The 17,423-nt window shown below is 39.1% G+C and overlaps 1 protein-coding gene across 1 annotated transcript in view; it reads left to right on the forward strand.

The window, feature by feature from the left end:
• The window catches only part of LOC126091843 (uncharacterized), a 443,987-nt gene that overhangs the window by 211,417 nt on the left and 215,147 nt on the right, over positions 1 to 17,423 (forward strand). Inside the window, exons 16-18 of the mRNA XM_049907099.1 lie at positions 1,016 to 1,158; positions 3,725 to 4,027; positions 14,429 to 14,588. Coding sequence (XP_049763056.1) covers positions 1,016 to 1,158; positions 3,725 to 4,027; positions 14,429 to 14,588 — 606 coding nt within the window. The remainder of the gene's footprint in view (positions 1 to 1,015; positions 1,159 to 3,724; positions 4,028 to 14,428; positions 14,589 to 17,423) is intronic.

A 17,423-nucleotide genomic window follows, 5' to 3' on the forward strand; every position in this document is an offset into this window, starting at 1 on the left:
TCACATACAATGTCACGTATTATGATCCTTCACCAAGAAAAGAAAAGTACAGAGACATCATGCATGCTCTCTGTATGAAAATCTATTACAATACAGAGGCACAGTTCAATGAAGGGAGGTTCAAGAAAACTGAAGACCCACTCAACGATTGCAAAGCTTTATTGAGAGGGAATGCCACCAATTCTCCATCTTAGTGAAGGGGATGTAACACCGTGGCCAGAACATGAATATCTGCCATTGATGAGATCTATATCTAAGGTATTGCAGTTGGCTTCAATGAGAACTTCTGACAGGGGAGGGAACAATGCCACAAACTGTGCTGCATGCAGGGTAGTGTTTAGCATCAATGCCAGTTCAAACCAGATCACCAAAAACTATTTGTTATTTAGTATTTATTGTTTCTGAAAAGTTCTTGAAATAGTTTATGTTTGTATAATCTTCAGTGTTCAGTGTTTATGTAAATACCAGCATTCTAGAGTATTCAATATTTGTATAAATAGCTGCACTCACCATCCAGGAGGTCAGTTCTTTTCCAGGTCTACATTGGTGTTGGTAATAAATGTGCTTTCACTACTAAGTTTGAACTTTGATGACCCTGCCTTCAGATTTGTACTTCATTTAAGTTTATACACAACATACTTTTGTTGGTAAGATAAAAGAAAACTGATGTTTATCAATGAAAGAAATTGCCTAAAAGATACATGCCTGGCCCATACAGCAACACTCCTCAGGTTTTGGTGTCAGGTCAGGTTAATAGTGTTTGCCATGAGGAGTACTTTGAGTGGTCAGAACTTTGTCTGCCTGCTGGAAATGTGTAGGAAATGTGGAAAAATGTAAATAGGTAGAAACTCAAAGAAAGCTGCCTACTATCTCATGAAAATATATTTAGCAAATCATCTTGTGACTAGAACATATGAATAGTGTGTTTGTGCTAAAAGTTTCATCATTTATGTTTTCCTGAATGTGTATGTGATAATGTACAAATTATCTTTTTCTTCTCAAAATGTTTTTACAGGTTATTTGGTGTTGTTTGTCTTTGAGAGATGGCAGTTCTTGCCTTTTGGCTGGCCATCATGATCGTTTTATAGAGAAGGAGTATGCAGCAGCTATGTCTCAGTCTGTTCTTCAGCTGCCGAAAGGAACTCTGGCTGTTGGAGAGTGAGTATTGGTATATTACTGTGACAGTAACACACTATCAACAGTTACAGGATCGTCATGTCTTTTATTCTTGTGCTACAAAAATTAATCTTTTTTGCATTATCAACAATGTAGGAAAAGACAGATTGCTACTTACCATAAAGAAGACCTGCAGACAGGCACAGTTAAAAGACACTTACATAAAGCTTTTGGCCACAGGCTCCATCAGCAGAAGAGGGGCACACACCATTCATACCCATGAGCAAGCACACCTCATACACACATGACCGCCAACTGCAGCATCTTGGGGCAGAATGCAACTATCACATGGGATAAAAGCATCAACAGAGGGGGCAGAGAAGGGGAAGGGATAGTAGTGTACAAGTGGGGAGAGAGACAAACGCTATCTGGTGGAGTGTGCAGGGACTAGAATGCCCACAGGCACAGTGTTAGAAGGTTGTGGGGCAGGGAGGTGGGGAAAAAATTGAGGAGGAGGAAAGGAGAGGAACAGGGAGAGAGAGGCAGACGCATTGACAGAGATTGGCAAATAAACAGGGTGGGAGACAAGAATGGGGAGGAGATGACAAAACAGAGGGAGTGGAAACTGTTGGGTGGAGGGTGTTGGGACAGTACGTTACCATAGGTTGAGGCCGTGCTTTTTGCATTATGCTATCTTTGTAATCGCTCAATGGCAACTTGTGTTCTCTGACATTGAACTTGCTGGCATAAAACTCTGTGGGCCAAAGTGGGTCTTGAAGGCACACAGTTCCCAGAAATTCAGAAATAATCTAGTAAAATGCTATAAAGAGCATTATACAAGAAGTTCGAGACTGTGTGGCAAAACCTGCATTCTGATGCTGATGAAGTGTAAGAGAATAAGAGACTATTACATGATATAATGTTGTTCAGTATAATATCTCCTAACTAATATTGTATTATATGTTACAAGAAATATGTCAGGGTGACATAAAGCGGTCACTTACAGTCACTTACCATATCTTATATGACACGATAGATCACAGACGCAACGTACGTTACTAAAATAATAGATCCTGTTTTTTTGTGTCAGTACTGCTCTAAAATCAGATTTTCACACTGCAGCAGAGTGTGCATTGATACGAAACTTCCTGGCAGATTAAAACTGTGTACCAGACCAAAACTTAAACTCATAACTTTTACCTTTTTCAAGCAAGTGCTCCGATGACTGAACTACCCAAGCATGACCCACCACCCATCCACAGAGCTTTACTTCTATCAGTACCTCATCTCCTACCTTACAAACTTCATAGAAGCTCTCCTGCAAAACTTTCAAGACTAGCACCCCTGGAAGAAAGGATATTGTGGAGACTTGGCCTAGCCATAGCCTGGGGAATGTTTCCGGTGGAGTATGCACTGATACAAAACTTCCTGGTAGATTAAAACTGTGTGCTAGGCTGAGGCTCAAACTTAGAACCTTTGGCTTTCATGAGCAACTACTCTACTGACTGATCTACCCAAGCACAAGCCACAACGTGCCCTCACAGCTTTACCTCTGCCAATACCTTGTCTCCAACCTTCACAGAAGCTCTCCTGTGAAACTTGCAAGAGTAGGACTCCTGGAAGAAAGGATATTGTGGAGACATGGCTTAGCCACAGTCTGAGGCTTGTTACAAGAATGAAAGTTTCAATCTGCAGCAGAGTGTGTACTGGTATGAAACTTCCTGGCAAATTGAAGCTGTGTAGTGGGCAGAAACTCAGTCTTGGAACTTTGTCTTTCACAGGCAAGTGCTCTATCAACTGAGCGACCCAAGCATCTTCACAGCTTTACTTCTGCCAGTACCTCATCTCCTACCTTCCAAACTTCACAGAAGCTCTCCTATGAAACTTGAAGGCCAGCAGTCCTGGAAGAAAGGATTTAGCAGTGACATTGCTTGTAATGAAAGCATTTAAAAACATTGCTGTACAGTAATTTCTGAGTGGAGCACTTTATATTAATGGAAATGCCAGGATGAATGCAATAAATAAACATTGGGGAAAGCAACCACTCTCCTGCAGTTGATTAATGCATACTGCTAGAAACACGTATTCACACTCATGACTTCAGCAATTTTGCACCCTAAAACTATTAAAATAATAATAAACAGAAACATCTAACAGCACAAAGACACTACTAGCTTTTGAGCTACTGCTCTTTTCTTGTTTATCTTACATACTCTTTTGCACACAATCAGACACACAAATACATTTACTTGCAATGACAGTCACCTTGCTTCCTAATTTTATTTGTTAAATTGGGTCTGGTAGCCATATATCCAGCAGTGCAATGAGACATTAAAGGAACAACTCTGTGAACTGTGGTGATCATCAAAATATCTGATATTATTGGTCATAAGGTTTACAGTACTGAACTAATAGTCACAGTATTGATCCCCTATCTTGGATCAGAATTTTGTTGAAAACTATACTTCTCTAAAATGAAATTGCAAAATACATCTACCATATGCTAGTTTGTGAAATACACTTAATTTATTTGTTCTTAATGTAAACTGATGTTGTGTTTTTTGTTATGATATGTTTGTTCACTATAATATATTTTCACTAAATACAGGTACAAAATGACAGCAAATGTATACAAAGTGGGTCAAGAAGGCTTTGACAGTGCGGAAGTCACTGTGTTGGTTGTGCCTGGCCACCCTCCAGAAGTTAGGATACTGTCACAGAGTACACATCATGCAGTAAATCCTCTTGATGTGGTTACCATCTCAGGCATTGTAAAGGGAGCAGAGCAAGGATGTCTTCTGTGGTGGGAAGCTATATCATCACCTGGTTTCCAGCCATTTGATTTATCAGCAGAGCTTAAGTTGGGGGACATCCTTACTCTGGAACCAGAAGATACCACCAGTACAGAAAGGTGAGTTGTGTTGCAATCACTATAATACAGACAAAGTAATTCAGAATTGACAGGTATTGATGCCTTCAATCCAGTAATGATCTAGCAATAACAGACAGGCTGATAAACAGAAAAAATATAAGGCTAACAAAACATTAACTTCAGAACTAAATTTGTGTGAGAATCCAGAAAACTTGATGCCTGGTGATCAGCCTGATTGTGCTGTGTGATACTGGGTTGCTGTTTTCCTTGCTGCTCCCATAGATGGCACCATTCCTCCCAAGGGGACATGATTTTAGCCTTTTCAAGCTAATGTGCCATGTGGAACTCAGAATTAGTATCATGGGAATATGGCGTTACACACTTCAAAAAATGCCAAAGTTTTATGATTTTTCAGGCAGAAGTTACATGTCATATCCCTGTTTGGGACAATGAATTATTTTTATGGCTTAATTACAGTGTATTGAGTATATTTAATTAAAGTTCTGAGTCAAAATCAGCTACACATTTCAATAAATATTTTACTAAGTCATTGTAAGGCCCTACTGCTGTTGGTAAACTCACTTTTAGAGCAATGAAAAGAAATTGCTAAGCTTGCAGAATCCAAACTTCTGTGTTTTTTCCTGTCTTATGTCTCCAATGAGGTGACACCTGAAAGTGTAAAGACTTCCTCCTACAATTTCACCCTGCCACACAGCTTTAATATTCTGTGGAGCTTCATTGTCAAAGAAAATATTTTCTTCATTTATAGTAATTAATTAGTATTTCTCATTTCAAATTCTCCACTACAAGCATCATTTGGGTTTCCAGAAAGATTCTAGGGCTTGACTTATCCATTAACATTCTTTCATTTTATGGTACTTTCTAATCATTTTTGATCATTTTTTGTGAATTTATTGCGCCTTACTTTATCTCTGCCCACGTTTTTATTAACTTTGGTGACTGATTTCATTTCATTACCTCCTTGTTTGATAGTTCAGTCATTTGCTAACTTTTTTGCTTCTACTGTAACCTTCCTTGATATCTTCTTGTAGTTTCTTAAATACAGTTTTAAAGCTGCATTTTGTTCTGCTGTTGTATTAAGTTTTCTAAGAGTTTCTGGTGATTCATTTATGTCCAATGTTTTCCATGTATTTGGTTTTACATTAAATTTTATTTTCTTTACTGTCATTGCAACATCAAAGCAACATTTATAAGTAGGCATACAGAAAAATGTGTCACATGCTTTGTTGACACACTCCTGGGAAATCTTTTGCCATCTTAATTTACATAGCATGTAGCTGAAAGTTCTGTTGTTTTCATTCCTGACTCTTCTCATGACATAGTTGTCATTTACCCCACAGTTATTATTAAGCACATTGTAAGAATATATTCAATCTAAAAAACCAGTGTCTGTGAGAGTGTCATAGTCAAACATTTGTCAACAAATGGATAATCCATTGTCATTTCACTTCATTGGTCATGTATCTTGGTCTCTTGTTTCGTTGGTGGCAGTTCATATGAGATCAAGAAGCTTGTCAATTGATTTCTTTTAGTGCCTGCAGTTCTGAAGTTTAAATCAAAGTTACTAAGCACAGTTGTGTGTTTTGATTGAATTTTAGTTTCATTTAGAAAGCTCTCCAGGTTTCATAAAAACAAAGTGAATTGATCTGTTGATGACCTGTGTATAAAAACAATAACAGTTCCTTTTTCCATTAGTTCACATGAGCAGCACTCAGATTCTTTTTGAATGCAGCTCAGTTTAATGTCTTTTTAATTACAGCCCTTCCTAACAAATACACATTCTTCACAATAGTTATAAGTTTACCTATGGAAGTAACTCATCATTTTAAAATCTGTAATTGTAACAGTGAATGTTTGTGGTTCCCTTGGCCATTGCTCATAGGTGCAAACCAGTGAGAGTCCTTAAGATCATCATGTAGGAGTACTTCTAATTCACTCATTTTACTACTTAAAGCTGGAATATTCTTGTACAACAATGTTAAAGAATATATACATTCTAATTGTTGCTCATTGTTTAGCTTAGTAATTTACTGGTGCTCTTTGACACTAGAACAGCCTCCAGATATGGTGGTACTACTGCCCTTCTTTCATATCCTGATTGCTTATTTGCTGCTGCTTTGATTTACAAAATGGTTCAAATAGATCTGAGCACTATGGGACTTAACATCTGAGGTCATCAGTCTCCTAGAACTTATAACTACTTAAATCTAACTGACCTAAGGACATCACACACATCCATGCCCGAAGCAGGATTCGAATCTGCGACTGTAGCAGTCACGTGGTTCAGGACTGAAGCGCCTAGAGCCACTCAGCCACCACAGTCGGCATTTGTTTACAGTTGTCTTTTAATGTTTGTGACCAAGAGTGAGGAGCACACTACAATTGAAGTGCCCTGGTAGCAAAGAATGAACAGAGTACAATAGTACAAGATGTGAGGGTTGTACTAGGCAGTTCAGGCTGATCAGATCTGTGAGCTATGTTCAGTGGTGAGCTGTCAGATGCTTGAGGCCTTGGTCGGCAAAGAGCAGCAGGTGCTCAATGATGAACAAAGTCCATGACGTCATAGGCAGTGAACTCCAAATGACGAGCTGGTAGGTGCAGCCAGCATGAAGTCAGTGTGTGAAGACTGCTCACTGAAGGAGCTTCAGTTGAGGAACTGCTTGGTACAATCAGCATTAAGTCCTAAGTGGAGAGTGGATGCAGAGTGTTCAGTTGGCAACCTTAATACTCATTTAGCAGAAGAATACTACCCAAGGCACATGACTCACGGATGTGAGGTAGTGCCATGATGGCAGCACTGTTTGCTCCACAGGGTGACCTGTAGCTGTTGGAAGTTCAATTGTAAACAATATGACATGTGTCTTTTGGTGCAGATTGTTTGTGTTTCATCTCCAGACGAAGCATCCTTAAGCAGGCTGGAGCTGTGACAATATTCGATACATGACTGTATGGTCAGTGTATATGTTATACAGTGGTATCCTGTAAATACAGCCTCAGGCCCCCCTTAAGGAAGAGATGACCTAGCCTTCTTGCAGAATATGGGGCTGCAAAAGGGAGGAGGTGCTCCAGTGTTGGGAAGGTGGTCCATCTGTTGGGTGCTTAAGGCCAAGGAGGCTGGACCCAGTGGGCATTGGTAGAAGGCTGATGGTTAGGATGCTGCTGTAACAGATGGTCCTGGCTCGGACGAGAACTTATAAGAGGGAACCTGGAAAAGAGATACATGCAGGATTATTATCTGGGAAGGTCAAAACTTCCAGGAGTGCATAATCAGAGGTCAAGGGAAGCCCAGTTGATGGTCAGAGGAAGGTGTGCAGATGAGAATTGGTTATAGCTCTGTATGATGGTTCAAATGGCTCTGAGCACTATGGGACTCAACATCTTAGGTCATAAGTCCCCTAGAACTTAGAACTACTTAAACCTAACTAACCTAAGGACATCACACACACCCATGCCCGAGGCAGGATTCGAACCTGCGACCGTAGCAGTCCCGCGGTTCCGGACTGCAGCGCCAGAACCGCTAGACCACCGCGGCCGGCTCTGTATGATGCAAGAGGTCCTTGTGGTAGCAGGTAGTGCTACTGACATGAGTTTACCCAGAGACATCTGACCAGGAACAGCACAGGGTATGGCTTGTTCAAAGGCCCATATGTGAAAAAAGCGCAGGAGCAGTATAGCATGTGGCCTTCCTGGGTGAAAGTGTACTGTGATGACAAGGGAAACATGTGAGGTCCTGCAGTATGGAGCATAAAGTATCTGCAGGGATGGCTTGTGTGTTAACAATGAGGGGGTGGCCTGTGTGAGCCAGACGTCAAGATATCGATTCTGTGGGATGCAAAGGAGCAAAGCATGTCGCAGTAGCAGGGCTGGAGGTGTTGGCAGTGCCAGAGGCACTGGAGCTGGTGGCGACATGGCCAAGCTGCTGAGGCCAGTGATGGAAGGGCTGGTGGCAGATAGATAAGGAGTTAGAATCAGCAGGAAGCTAAGGAATGGCACAAATGAAGACACAGATATATAGCATTTGAAAGATTATAGAAAATAAGAAAAGAAAGTGGGATGAGAAATGAAACCCATGGCATCAAGAAACCTGCCTCATAACAGTCAGTGTGCACAAGAGTATGACAATTTGGCATCAAGTAAGGTGCCTTGGAAAGATAGTTGCGTTCAGTGGCACAAAAATTTATCATCAAGGAAGTTCCTCAGATTTATGAGGGTGTATAAGAGCATGGAAAGTGTCATAACAGATAGTTTGTTGGTCCCACAAGTGTACATAGGTCAGGGTAGAGAAGTCTGTACCAGGGTCGAGGAGTATCAGAACAGATAGGAAGAAAAACTCTTTGTTGGGCATGATCTTGAATTGTGGATGCCCTGAAGTATTTTCCAACTGTGTGAGGGAGATGGGCCAAGGCTCCAACTCTTCATTGAATTTTTGAGGTAGCAGTGATTGCATCATTAGCACCACACGGGTTAACTTTTTTAGGAGAAGCTCATAGTCATGTTGTAAGCACCATAAGCAAAGCAGGAGATCCACTGATACATCTGAATGCTGTGTGATGCCAAAATGACACCGAGGTAGTGAGAGGACGTGTATGTGATGAAAATCAGCACATTCCAAAACAGTGCCTGGGTATGGAGTGCTACACTGGTTGAGCATGTAAATCATGGAGGGTTTGCTGGTTTGGATGACAGTCACTTTTGTCATGTAAGGCAAAAACCAATTATTCTCATCGACCTAGAGTGTGTGACCCAAAGGGAGAAACACACTGCAAAGTAAGTGCCCAGGTAGCAAAGAAGAGTTGTATGTTTATTAAATCCAGTGAACAGAGCACAATAGCAGGAGTTCAAGGGATATGAGATTGCAGTGCTTAGTTCAGTCTGACAGTCAATCACTGATGATTGTAATGGAATGTTCTTACATTGATGAGGCATGTGATCCATGATCGACAGTGAGCATTCAAGTGCTTGAGGCCTCAGTCATCAATGAATGGTCATGTGCTCAAGGATGGATGAAGTCTGTGATGTCATATGCTATTGACAATGCAGTGAGTGAACCTGAATTATGAGGTGCTAGGCACAGTTGAGGTGAAGCTTGGAGTGTGAAGACTGCTTGTCGAAGGATTTCTGATTGGGGAACTGCTAGGTGCTTTTGGTGTTAAGCCTGAAGTGAAGAGTGGCTGGACGGCAAACTAAATACTCATCCAATGGGAGAATACCAGTGGAGGCACATGACTCATGGATGCGAGGTAGTACTGTGATGGTGCCACTGCTTGCAGCGGAGTGTGCACTGATATGAAACTTCCTGGCAGATTAAAACTGTGTGCCAGACCGAGATTTGAACTTGGGACCTTTGCCTTTCACAGGTAAGTGCTCTACCATCTGTACCATCTGAGCTATCCAAGCATGACTCACGCCCCATCCTCACAGCATCACTTCTGCCAGTACCTCGTCTCCTACTTTCCAAACTTTACAGACGCTCTTCTGTGAACCTTGCAGAACTAGCACTCCTGAAAGAAAGGATATTGCAGAGATATGGCTTAGCCACAGCCTGGGGGATATTTCCAGAATGAGATTTTCACTCTACAGTGGAGTGTGCACTGATATGAAACTTCCTGGCAGATTAAAACTGTGGCAGAGCAAAACACGTTAACTGAACTTTAATACAAGACACAAAAATAATTTTCATATAGACTTTGTCTCCTTGTTGAATGTTTAGAATCAAGTTATGTACTCTAGTGGAAAGATATTCAAGAAACTTCCATCTAACATAAAACACGTAACTAAAACCATATCTCATTAACCACTCTTCCTACAAGATACCTCAGTATATATATAAGAAGCCTTTTAAATAAAGAAGAAGTCCTACTTCTTTCTCTTCAAGAAACAGCTGACACTGATAAAACTATTGCTGATGCGCTCTGCCAAATTGAACATTATCTGGAAGCTACAGAAGTCAATCAAATACATTTAAATACTTATGGAATTGTTTCTTACTACTGCAGAACAAACTTAACCCAAGGTAGGGAGTCAATTTATATGCACAAGACTCTTAGATCACAAACCATAGATGTAGCTTGGTGCTATATTGAACAATATTTTGAATGCTGCGCTGTCAAATTAAAATTGTAAGCTCAGTTCCTCTAATAATTGTAGTTTACTGGGCACCTGTGGGAAACATTAAGAAGTTCCTCTCACAGCTATTATTAGTTCCTACAAAACTTTATAGGAATAACAAATGATGGGAAATCCAGGATGGAATGTAACAATATTATGAAAGGAAAGTTGCTACTCACCATATAGCAGAGATTCTGAGTTGCAGATAGGCACAACAAAAAGACTGTCACAAATAAATAAAGCTTTCGGCCATTAAGGCCTTTGTCAACAATAGATGTAGACACACACAACACACACACTGAAACCAAACATTTGTGTGTGTGTGTGTGTGTGTGTGTGTGTGTGTGTGTGTGTGTGTGTGTGTGTGTATGTTTTGTGTGTGTGTCTATGTCTATTGCAGACAAAGGCCTTAATGTCCAAAAGCTTTATTTATTTATTTATGATAATCTCTTTGTTGCGCCTATCTGCCACTCAGCATCTCCACTATATGGTGAATATCAGCTGTCCTTTCAAAATATTGTTATAGGAATAACAGTCAGATTATAGTATGTGGTGATTTTAACATTAATTTTTTTTTTCAAATAGTAACAGTAATAAACAACTGGAATCATCATTGTTAACTTTCAACCTACTCCTGAGAGTCTCACTCCCAACAAGAATAGATGGTCACAGCAATATCTTGATTAATAATTTCTTAATGGATCACACAAATTACAATGATTTAAAAACACAAGCTATAATACATGGTCTGTCTGATCATAACGGTCAATCGCAACCTTAAAAATTGCTAGTTGAAAAACAGTAAATGGTCACACCCAGGGTAAACATGTTAGAATAATAAATAGGAAAACAGTTTACACTATGAACAAAGGGAAGAAGTGTACCAGGCAGATACAATGATTGAGAAATTCAATTCATTTCTGGAGTTATTGCTCTAACATTATGAAGCCTGCTTCCCCCAAAGGCAGATTAAATGAAACCAACCTCATGTGAAGGAAAGAGTGGATAACAGCTGGCATCAAAATATCATGTGCTAAAAACAGAGACCTGTGTATAGAACAAGGGGCTAGTATGAACTTAGCAGTGAAACTACATTACAAAAGACACTGTGAAATTTCTAACATATGTAATCAGGAAGGCCAGACAAATGCATTGTGCAGAAAAAATTAGCTAGTCAAACAAGAAAGTAAGAACCATATGGAACATCATAAAAAGTGATACAAAGAGGAATATAAAATCTGAACAAGCAGGGACTCCACAGTCCTCTGGCAGCAGTTCAGACAAGAATAATCAAAATGTTACAGCCTCTTATTTTAACCCTAAATTTTTTAAAAACTAATATTATACAATTCCAGCCAGTAAATAAAAAACTCCAAGTTCTTGAAATGGAGTTATCAATTTATTTATGAATTCACACATACAAAATTCTTAGGCATCAGATAGACAGCCAGCTAAGATGGAAAGAGCGAATTGATCAACTGGTCAAAAAACTTAGCACAGCATGTTTTGCTCAAGAGCTGCTTCTCATCTTGTTGGTAGATAAAGACTGGTTTCATCATATTTTGCATATTTCCATTCTGTTCTATCCTCACAGTATTATCTTCTGGGGCAATGCTACAGGTGTTGCAAAAGTCTCCAAACTACAAAAACGAGTAGTGTGGATAATATAAGAGGTTTCTAACAGAACATGCTGCAGAGGTCTCTTTAAGACTCACAGGATATTTACTGTTTGAAATCAATATGTATACTCACTGATGATGTTTGTATCCAGTAACGAGGAATTATTCCAGAAAAACTGTGACATTCACAAACATAACATAAGACAGGGGAAAAAATTCTGCCAGGGCTCTGCAACTCTCACAAAAGTCCATAAGGGAGTAATTGAGTCAGGAATAAAAGTATCCGACAAGCTTCCCATCAGAGTAATAAAGGAAATTAATAAGATACAGGTATTCAAAAGGAAACTAAAAGCATCCCTCAGGGAACAAGCATTTTATAAAATGAATGAATTTGTAGAGTAATAAGGCATCCTTTTGAGTAAAAATAGATGAAACTACTTTAGGTAAAAAATAAAACTCTTAAAAGAAAAGCTTTACCTATGTTATGAACATAAAATTGTGTATTCCTAACATAAGTTATAATAATAAAAATAATGAAAATTCATTTATATCATAGATTAAAATGTGAACTACCATTTATCCACACTATTAAGTATTCACTTGAACTTATGCGGTGAAGGCATAAATTTTGTGTTTTAATTTAAACCATTATGACAATATGTAAATTCAGATCTCTGCCCAAACTCTTTGCCTTTGCAAATGTCTGCTTGTGTCTGTGTATATGCGGATGGATATGTGTGTGTGTGCGAGTGTATACCTGTCCTTTTTTCCCCCTAAGGTAAGTCTTTCCGCTCCCGGGATTGGAATGACTCCTTACCCTCTCCCTTAAAACCCAAATCCTTTCATCTTTCCCTCTCCTTCCCTCTTTCCTGATGAGGCAACCGTTGGTTGCAAAAGCTTGAATTTTGTGTGTATGTTTGTGTTTGTTTGTGTGTCTATCGACCTGCCAGCACTTTTGTTTGGTAAGTCTCATCATCTTTCTTTTTAGATATATTTTTCCCACATGGAATGTTTCCCTCTATTATATGTAAATTTATTTATTTATTTGTGGCACTTAGATAAAAATGTGTGCTTTCATTCATTCTGCTATTTTAAGCATTCACTCAAACTTATACCAGCAAAATGCAGGTTGTAATATTGTCTGCAACCAGTCATTCATAGAAAATAAGTATTTATATGATATACAAAATGCTCACATAATTTTGTATTATTTCACTTGATTTGTCCTATGTCACAAGTACATCCTTTTCAGAATGTGTAATCAACAGTACCAAATAAAAAATCTGATCAAATCTTATCAACCATCATAATCAGGTAAATATTATGCATCTCATCACAGATAAACAGCAGCTTTATAGTAAAAGTAAGGAGGCAGCAGCTTTCTTTGGAATAGCAGCTTTCTTACTAATTTACTTGATTATAAGCATTAACAGCATTAAGCAGAATAATGATATTTTTTGTTAATACAGTATGTAGAAGAAGTTCTTCAGATGTCCTTGTTTCTTGTTAACTTATACCTTCACTTGCCCCCCTCTGTAAAGTCTCTCTTTTCTGATGGGATTGCCATGTGAAGTGGCTGCATGATTTGAGATGCCATATCATGGAATGCGCGGCCCCTCCCCCCAGAGGTTCGAGTCCTCCCTCAGACATAGGCATGTGTGTTTTTCTTAGCATAAGTTGGTTTAAGTAGTTTGTAAGACTAGAGACCAATGACATCAGCACTTTTGTCCCTTAAGAATTCACACACATTTGAATTTTTTTGGGGGGGATCTGCAGAATATGATGAATGAACAAATGATTTTCAGTAATGTACTATACATGATGCTTGTTTTTAATATGAGTTCAAAAAAATTATGAAAATAAAGTAAGGAAAAAAAGTAACATTTGATGGTGTGCATTTAGGAAATTTGTTAGATTGAAACTTCCTGGCAGATTAAAACTGTGTGCCCGACAGAGACTCGAACTCAGGACCTTTGCCTTTCACGGGCAAGTGCTCTACCATCTGAGCTACCGAAGTACGACTCACGCCCGGTCCTATCAGCTTTACTTCTGCCAGTATCTCGTCTCCTACATTCCAAACTTTACAGAAGCTCTCTTGTGAACCTTACAGAACTAGCACTCCTGAAAGAAATGATACTGTGGAGACATGGCTTTGCCACAGCCTGGGGGATGTTTCCAGAATGAGATTTTCAATCTGCAGTGGAGTGTGCGCTGATATGAAAGGCAAAGGTCCCGAGTTCGAGTCTCGGTCGTGCACACTGTTTTAATCTGCCAGGAAGTTTCATATCAGCGCACACTCCACTGCAGAGTGAAAATCTCATTCTGAAGACTTTGATTGTCTGACATGCTGTTTTCTGTTAGTTGATATCAATAATAATAACAGAAGTAATTAATTGATATTAGATTTTAAAAGTGTTTACAATTACGATTCTTGTTAATTCCTGCTATTTGTTGTAAAATTTAGACCTATAACCTCACCTTTCATAGTTACAGTATTAATTATGAGCTATTACTTTAGTACATGAAATGTGTGCATATACATGATATAAAACATGTATTCTATTTCTCTGCAGAGTACCTAATCGTCTTGATGGATGCCAGCCATGAGGTTGTGCTAGCATGTATATATTACCTTTTTCACAATCTTGTTAATTTTGTATTGCTATATTACCTAATCAAGGCAAATTTACAGGGAGATACAGCTTGGTATTCCTGGGCCCGTGGGAACATGGCCAGGCCTGAAAGGAGATGCCAAATACTGTCTCCGACTGTCTGCTTCATGTGGGAATTCCTCAAGCCATGCAGACACTGTCATTGTCACAAATTCTCCACCAAATATCCAACCATTACAGGTACTGCTGTTTGTTTAATCAGGGAGAACGAAAATTAGCAACTACATCAGATGTTTTTTGTTAAAAGATAAATGCATTCATAAGAAAAGTATGTTTATGTGAAGCTATGAGAAAATTTCTTCACCTGATAGTGAAAGACTATTTTTTTATGTAAAAAGGTACTCACATTTTAAACATGGGCCTCTTCTTTGTCAGTGCACCTCATTCAACATTTTTTCAGTGAATATCTACATCTACATAGATACTTTGCAAGCCACCATAAAGTGTGTGGCGGAGGTTACCCTGTACCACTACTTGTCATTTCTCCTCCTGTTCCACTCACAAATAGAGTGATGGAAAAACAACTGTCTGTGTGCCTCTGTATGATCCCTTATTCCTTATATCTTATCTTCATGGCCCTTAAGTGCAATGTATGTTGGCATCAGTAGAATCATTTGGCAACCAACTTCAGATGCCAGTTCCCTACATTTTCTTAATAGTGTTTCTGGAAAAGAATACACCTTCCATCCTGGGATTCCCATTTGAGTTCCCAAAGCAGCTCCATAACATTTACATTTTGTTCAAACCTACTGGTAACAAATCTAGCAGCCCTCCTCTGAATTGCTTCAATGTCTTCTCTCAATCCAACTTGATACAGATCCCAAACACTCGAGCAGTGCTCAAGAGTAGGTCACCTCAGTGTCCTATGTGCCTTCTACTTTGCAGGTGAACCCCTCTTTCCTAAAATTCTCCAAATAAACCAAAGTTGACCATTTGCCTTCCCTGCCACAGTTTTCACATGCTCATTCCACCTCATATCGCTTTGTAATGTTGTGACCAGATATTTAAACAAGTTGACTGTGTCAAACTGGACACTAGTAATACTGTATCCAAACATTACAGTTTTTTTTCCTTCCTACTCATCAGCATTTACTTACATTTTTCCATATTTAGGGCCAGCTGCCATTCATCACACCAACTGGAAATTTTGGCTAAGTCATCTTGTGTCCTCCTACAGTCACCCAATTTTGACACCTTAACATACACCATGGCATCATCAGCAAACAACTGCAGACTGTTGCCCACCCTATCCACCAAATAATTTATGTATACAGAGAACAACAGTGATCCTATCTCACATCTCTGGGGAACTCCTGACAATACCCTTGTCTCTGATGAACACTCGACATTGAGGACAACATACTGGATTTTATTATTTAAGAAGTCTTTGAGCCACTCACATATCTGCCAGCCAAGAGACCCAGGAAATACCCATCTGTAGCTATTGTGACCTGTTCACTTCACTCAAAACTTTTTCCAGTTGCATATGTCTCTTAAATACTGCAACAGGTGGAGTGCAGAGGGTGTTCAGTGTGATTGATAGGTGTATGTCACAACAATTTGTGCTTAAAAATGATCATTTGTCCCATTCTTCTCTTTACTAAAATACTATTGTGAGAAAGTGTGTTACATTAAAAGAGGACTTTTTTCCTAATACAAACCTATTCTCAAGTGTGTTCTTCATTCATCTGGTCCAGATGAGTTGTCTAGTACTTCACAAATATGATATTACCTTTTACAAGGTAATCAGTAATAATAATGACTTCCATTAAAAGGTGACCATAACTTTCCCAGCAGATAAAATCAGTTTTGCCCAATTTGACAGGAGGCCTTCAGCTTTCTTTCATTAAGTCTCTGTCTCTCAGTTTCTCTCTCTCTGTCTCTCTCTTCATTCATTCATTTGAAGACTGCAATACCATGCTGCACAAAGATTTCACACTGTTCATTCTTCATGCAAAATATGCTACACTCTTTCTTTAGATAGGGTTGTCTGCATGACTAACTGCTCTATAGCCTACTATGGACTTCTTCACTGTTTTCATCTGTGGCTATATTTCTGTGACATTCTTCATGTGACTCTGTCCAAACAACTTCAAAATGGCCAACGATGCTGACTGACCACTATATCATCCTCACCAATAGAGGTCTCGGGATGCAGACTTTGAGGTCATATGGTCAGCACACCGCTCTCCCAGCCATTGTCAGTTTTTGTGACCAGAGCCAGTAGCTCCTTAATTGCCCTCACAGGGGCTGAGTACAACCCACTTGCTAATAGCACTTGGCAGACCTGGATGGTCATGCAACCAAGTGTTAATCATGCCCAAGAGTACTTAACTTTGGTTACCAGATGAGAATGGACATTGCACATTACAAAATAATAAGTTGTATGGACTAGTTTGGGAAAACCATTCATGTACAATTTGATTGGATTAATATTGTTAGACAAGCAAACAAAGCTTGGCCCTGATCTGAGGTCACTGAAATGAAATTCTCAAACTTCTTATCCACTGGAACCTTGGACAATCCAGTAACAACCAGAAAACAACTGTTAATGCTTACAGCATCAGCTGATTGACTGTGAGATGGTTACATTATGAAAGAGATACATCTTTTGCCCTGATGTTTAAGTAGTTGTGGACCTATAATTTGTTATGTTTTCAGTCATATACAGAATACATCATAGGTCCAGTGTCTTTTTCCAGACAGGTGAACATATCCCACTGTTAAGCCTGTAAGAAAGATATCTCCACATATGTCAGTAGCTACTAACTAATCTCACTTCTTACATCATTTTCTGTAATGTTTGAGAATAAAATGTGCTTGTTGGTTACCATCCTCCTGAGTAGGAATGGGATACTTAGCCATCCGAATTTTGAATTTTGAATGGGCTGCACTGCTGAGGAAGCTGTTTATATCTTCACTAAGCACATAATAAAATGTTTACATCATAAAATATCAGTAGTTTGAATGTTCTGTGACTTATCAAAGTCATTTGATTGTGTCAGTCCTATTATT

This window comes from Schistocerca cancellata, chromosome 7, assembly GCF_023864275.1.
Source record: "Schistocerca cancellata isolate TAMUIC-IGC-003103 chromosome 7, iqSchCanc2.1, whole genome shotgun sequence".
Lineage (NCBI taxonomy): Eukaryota > Metazoa > Arthropoda > Insecta > Orthoptera > Acrididae > Schistocerca > Schistocerca cancellata.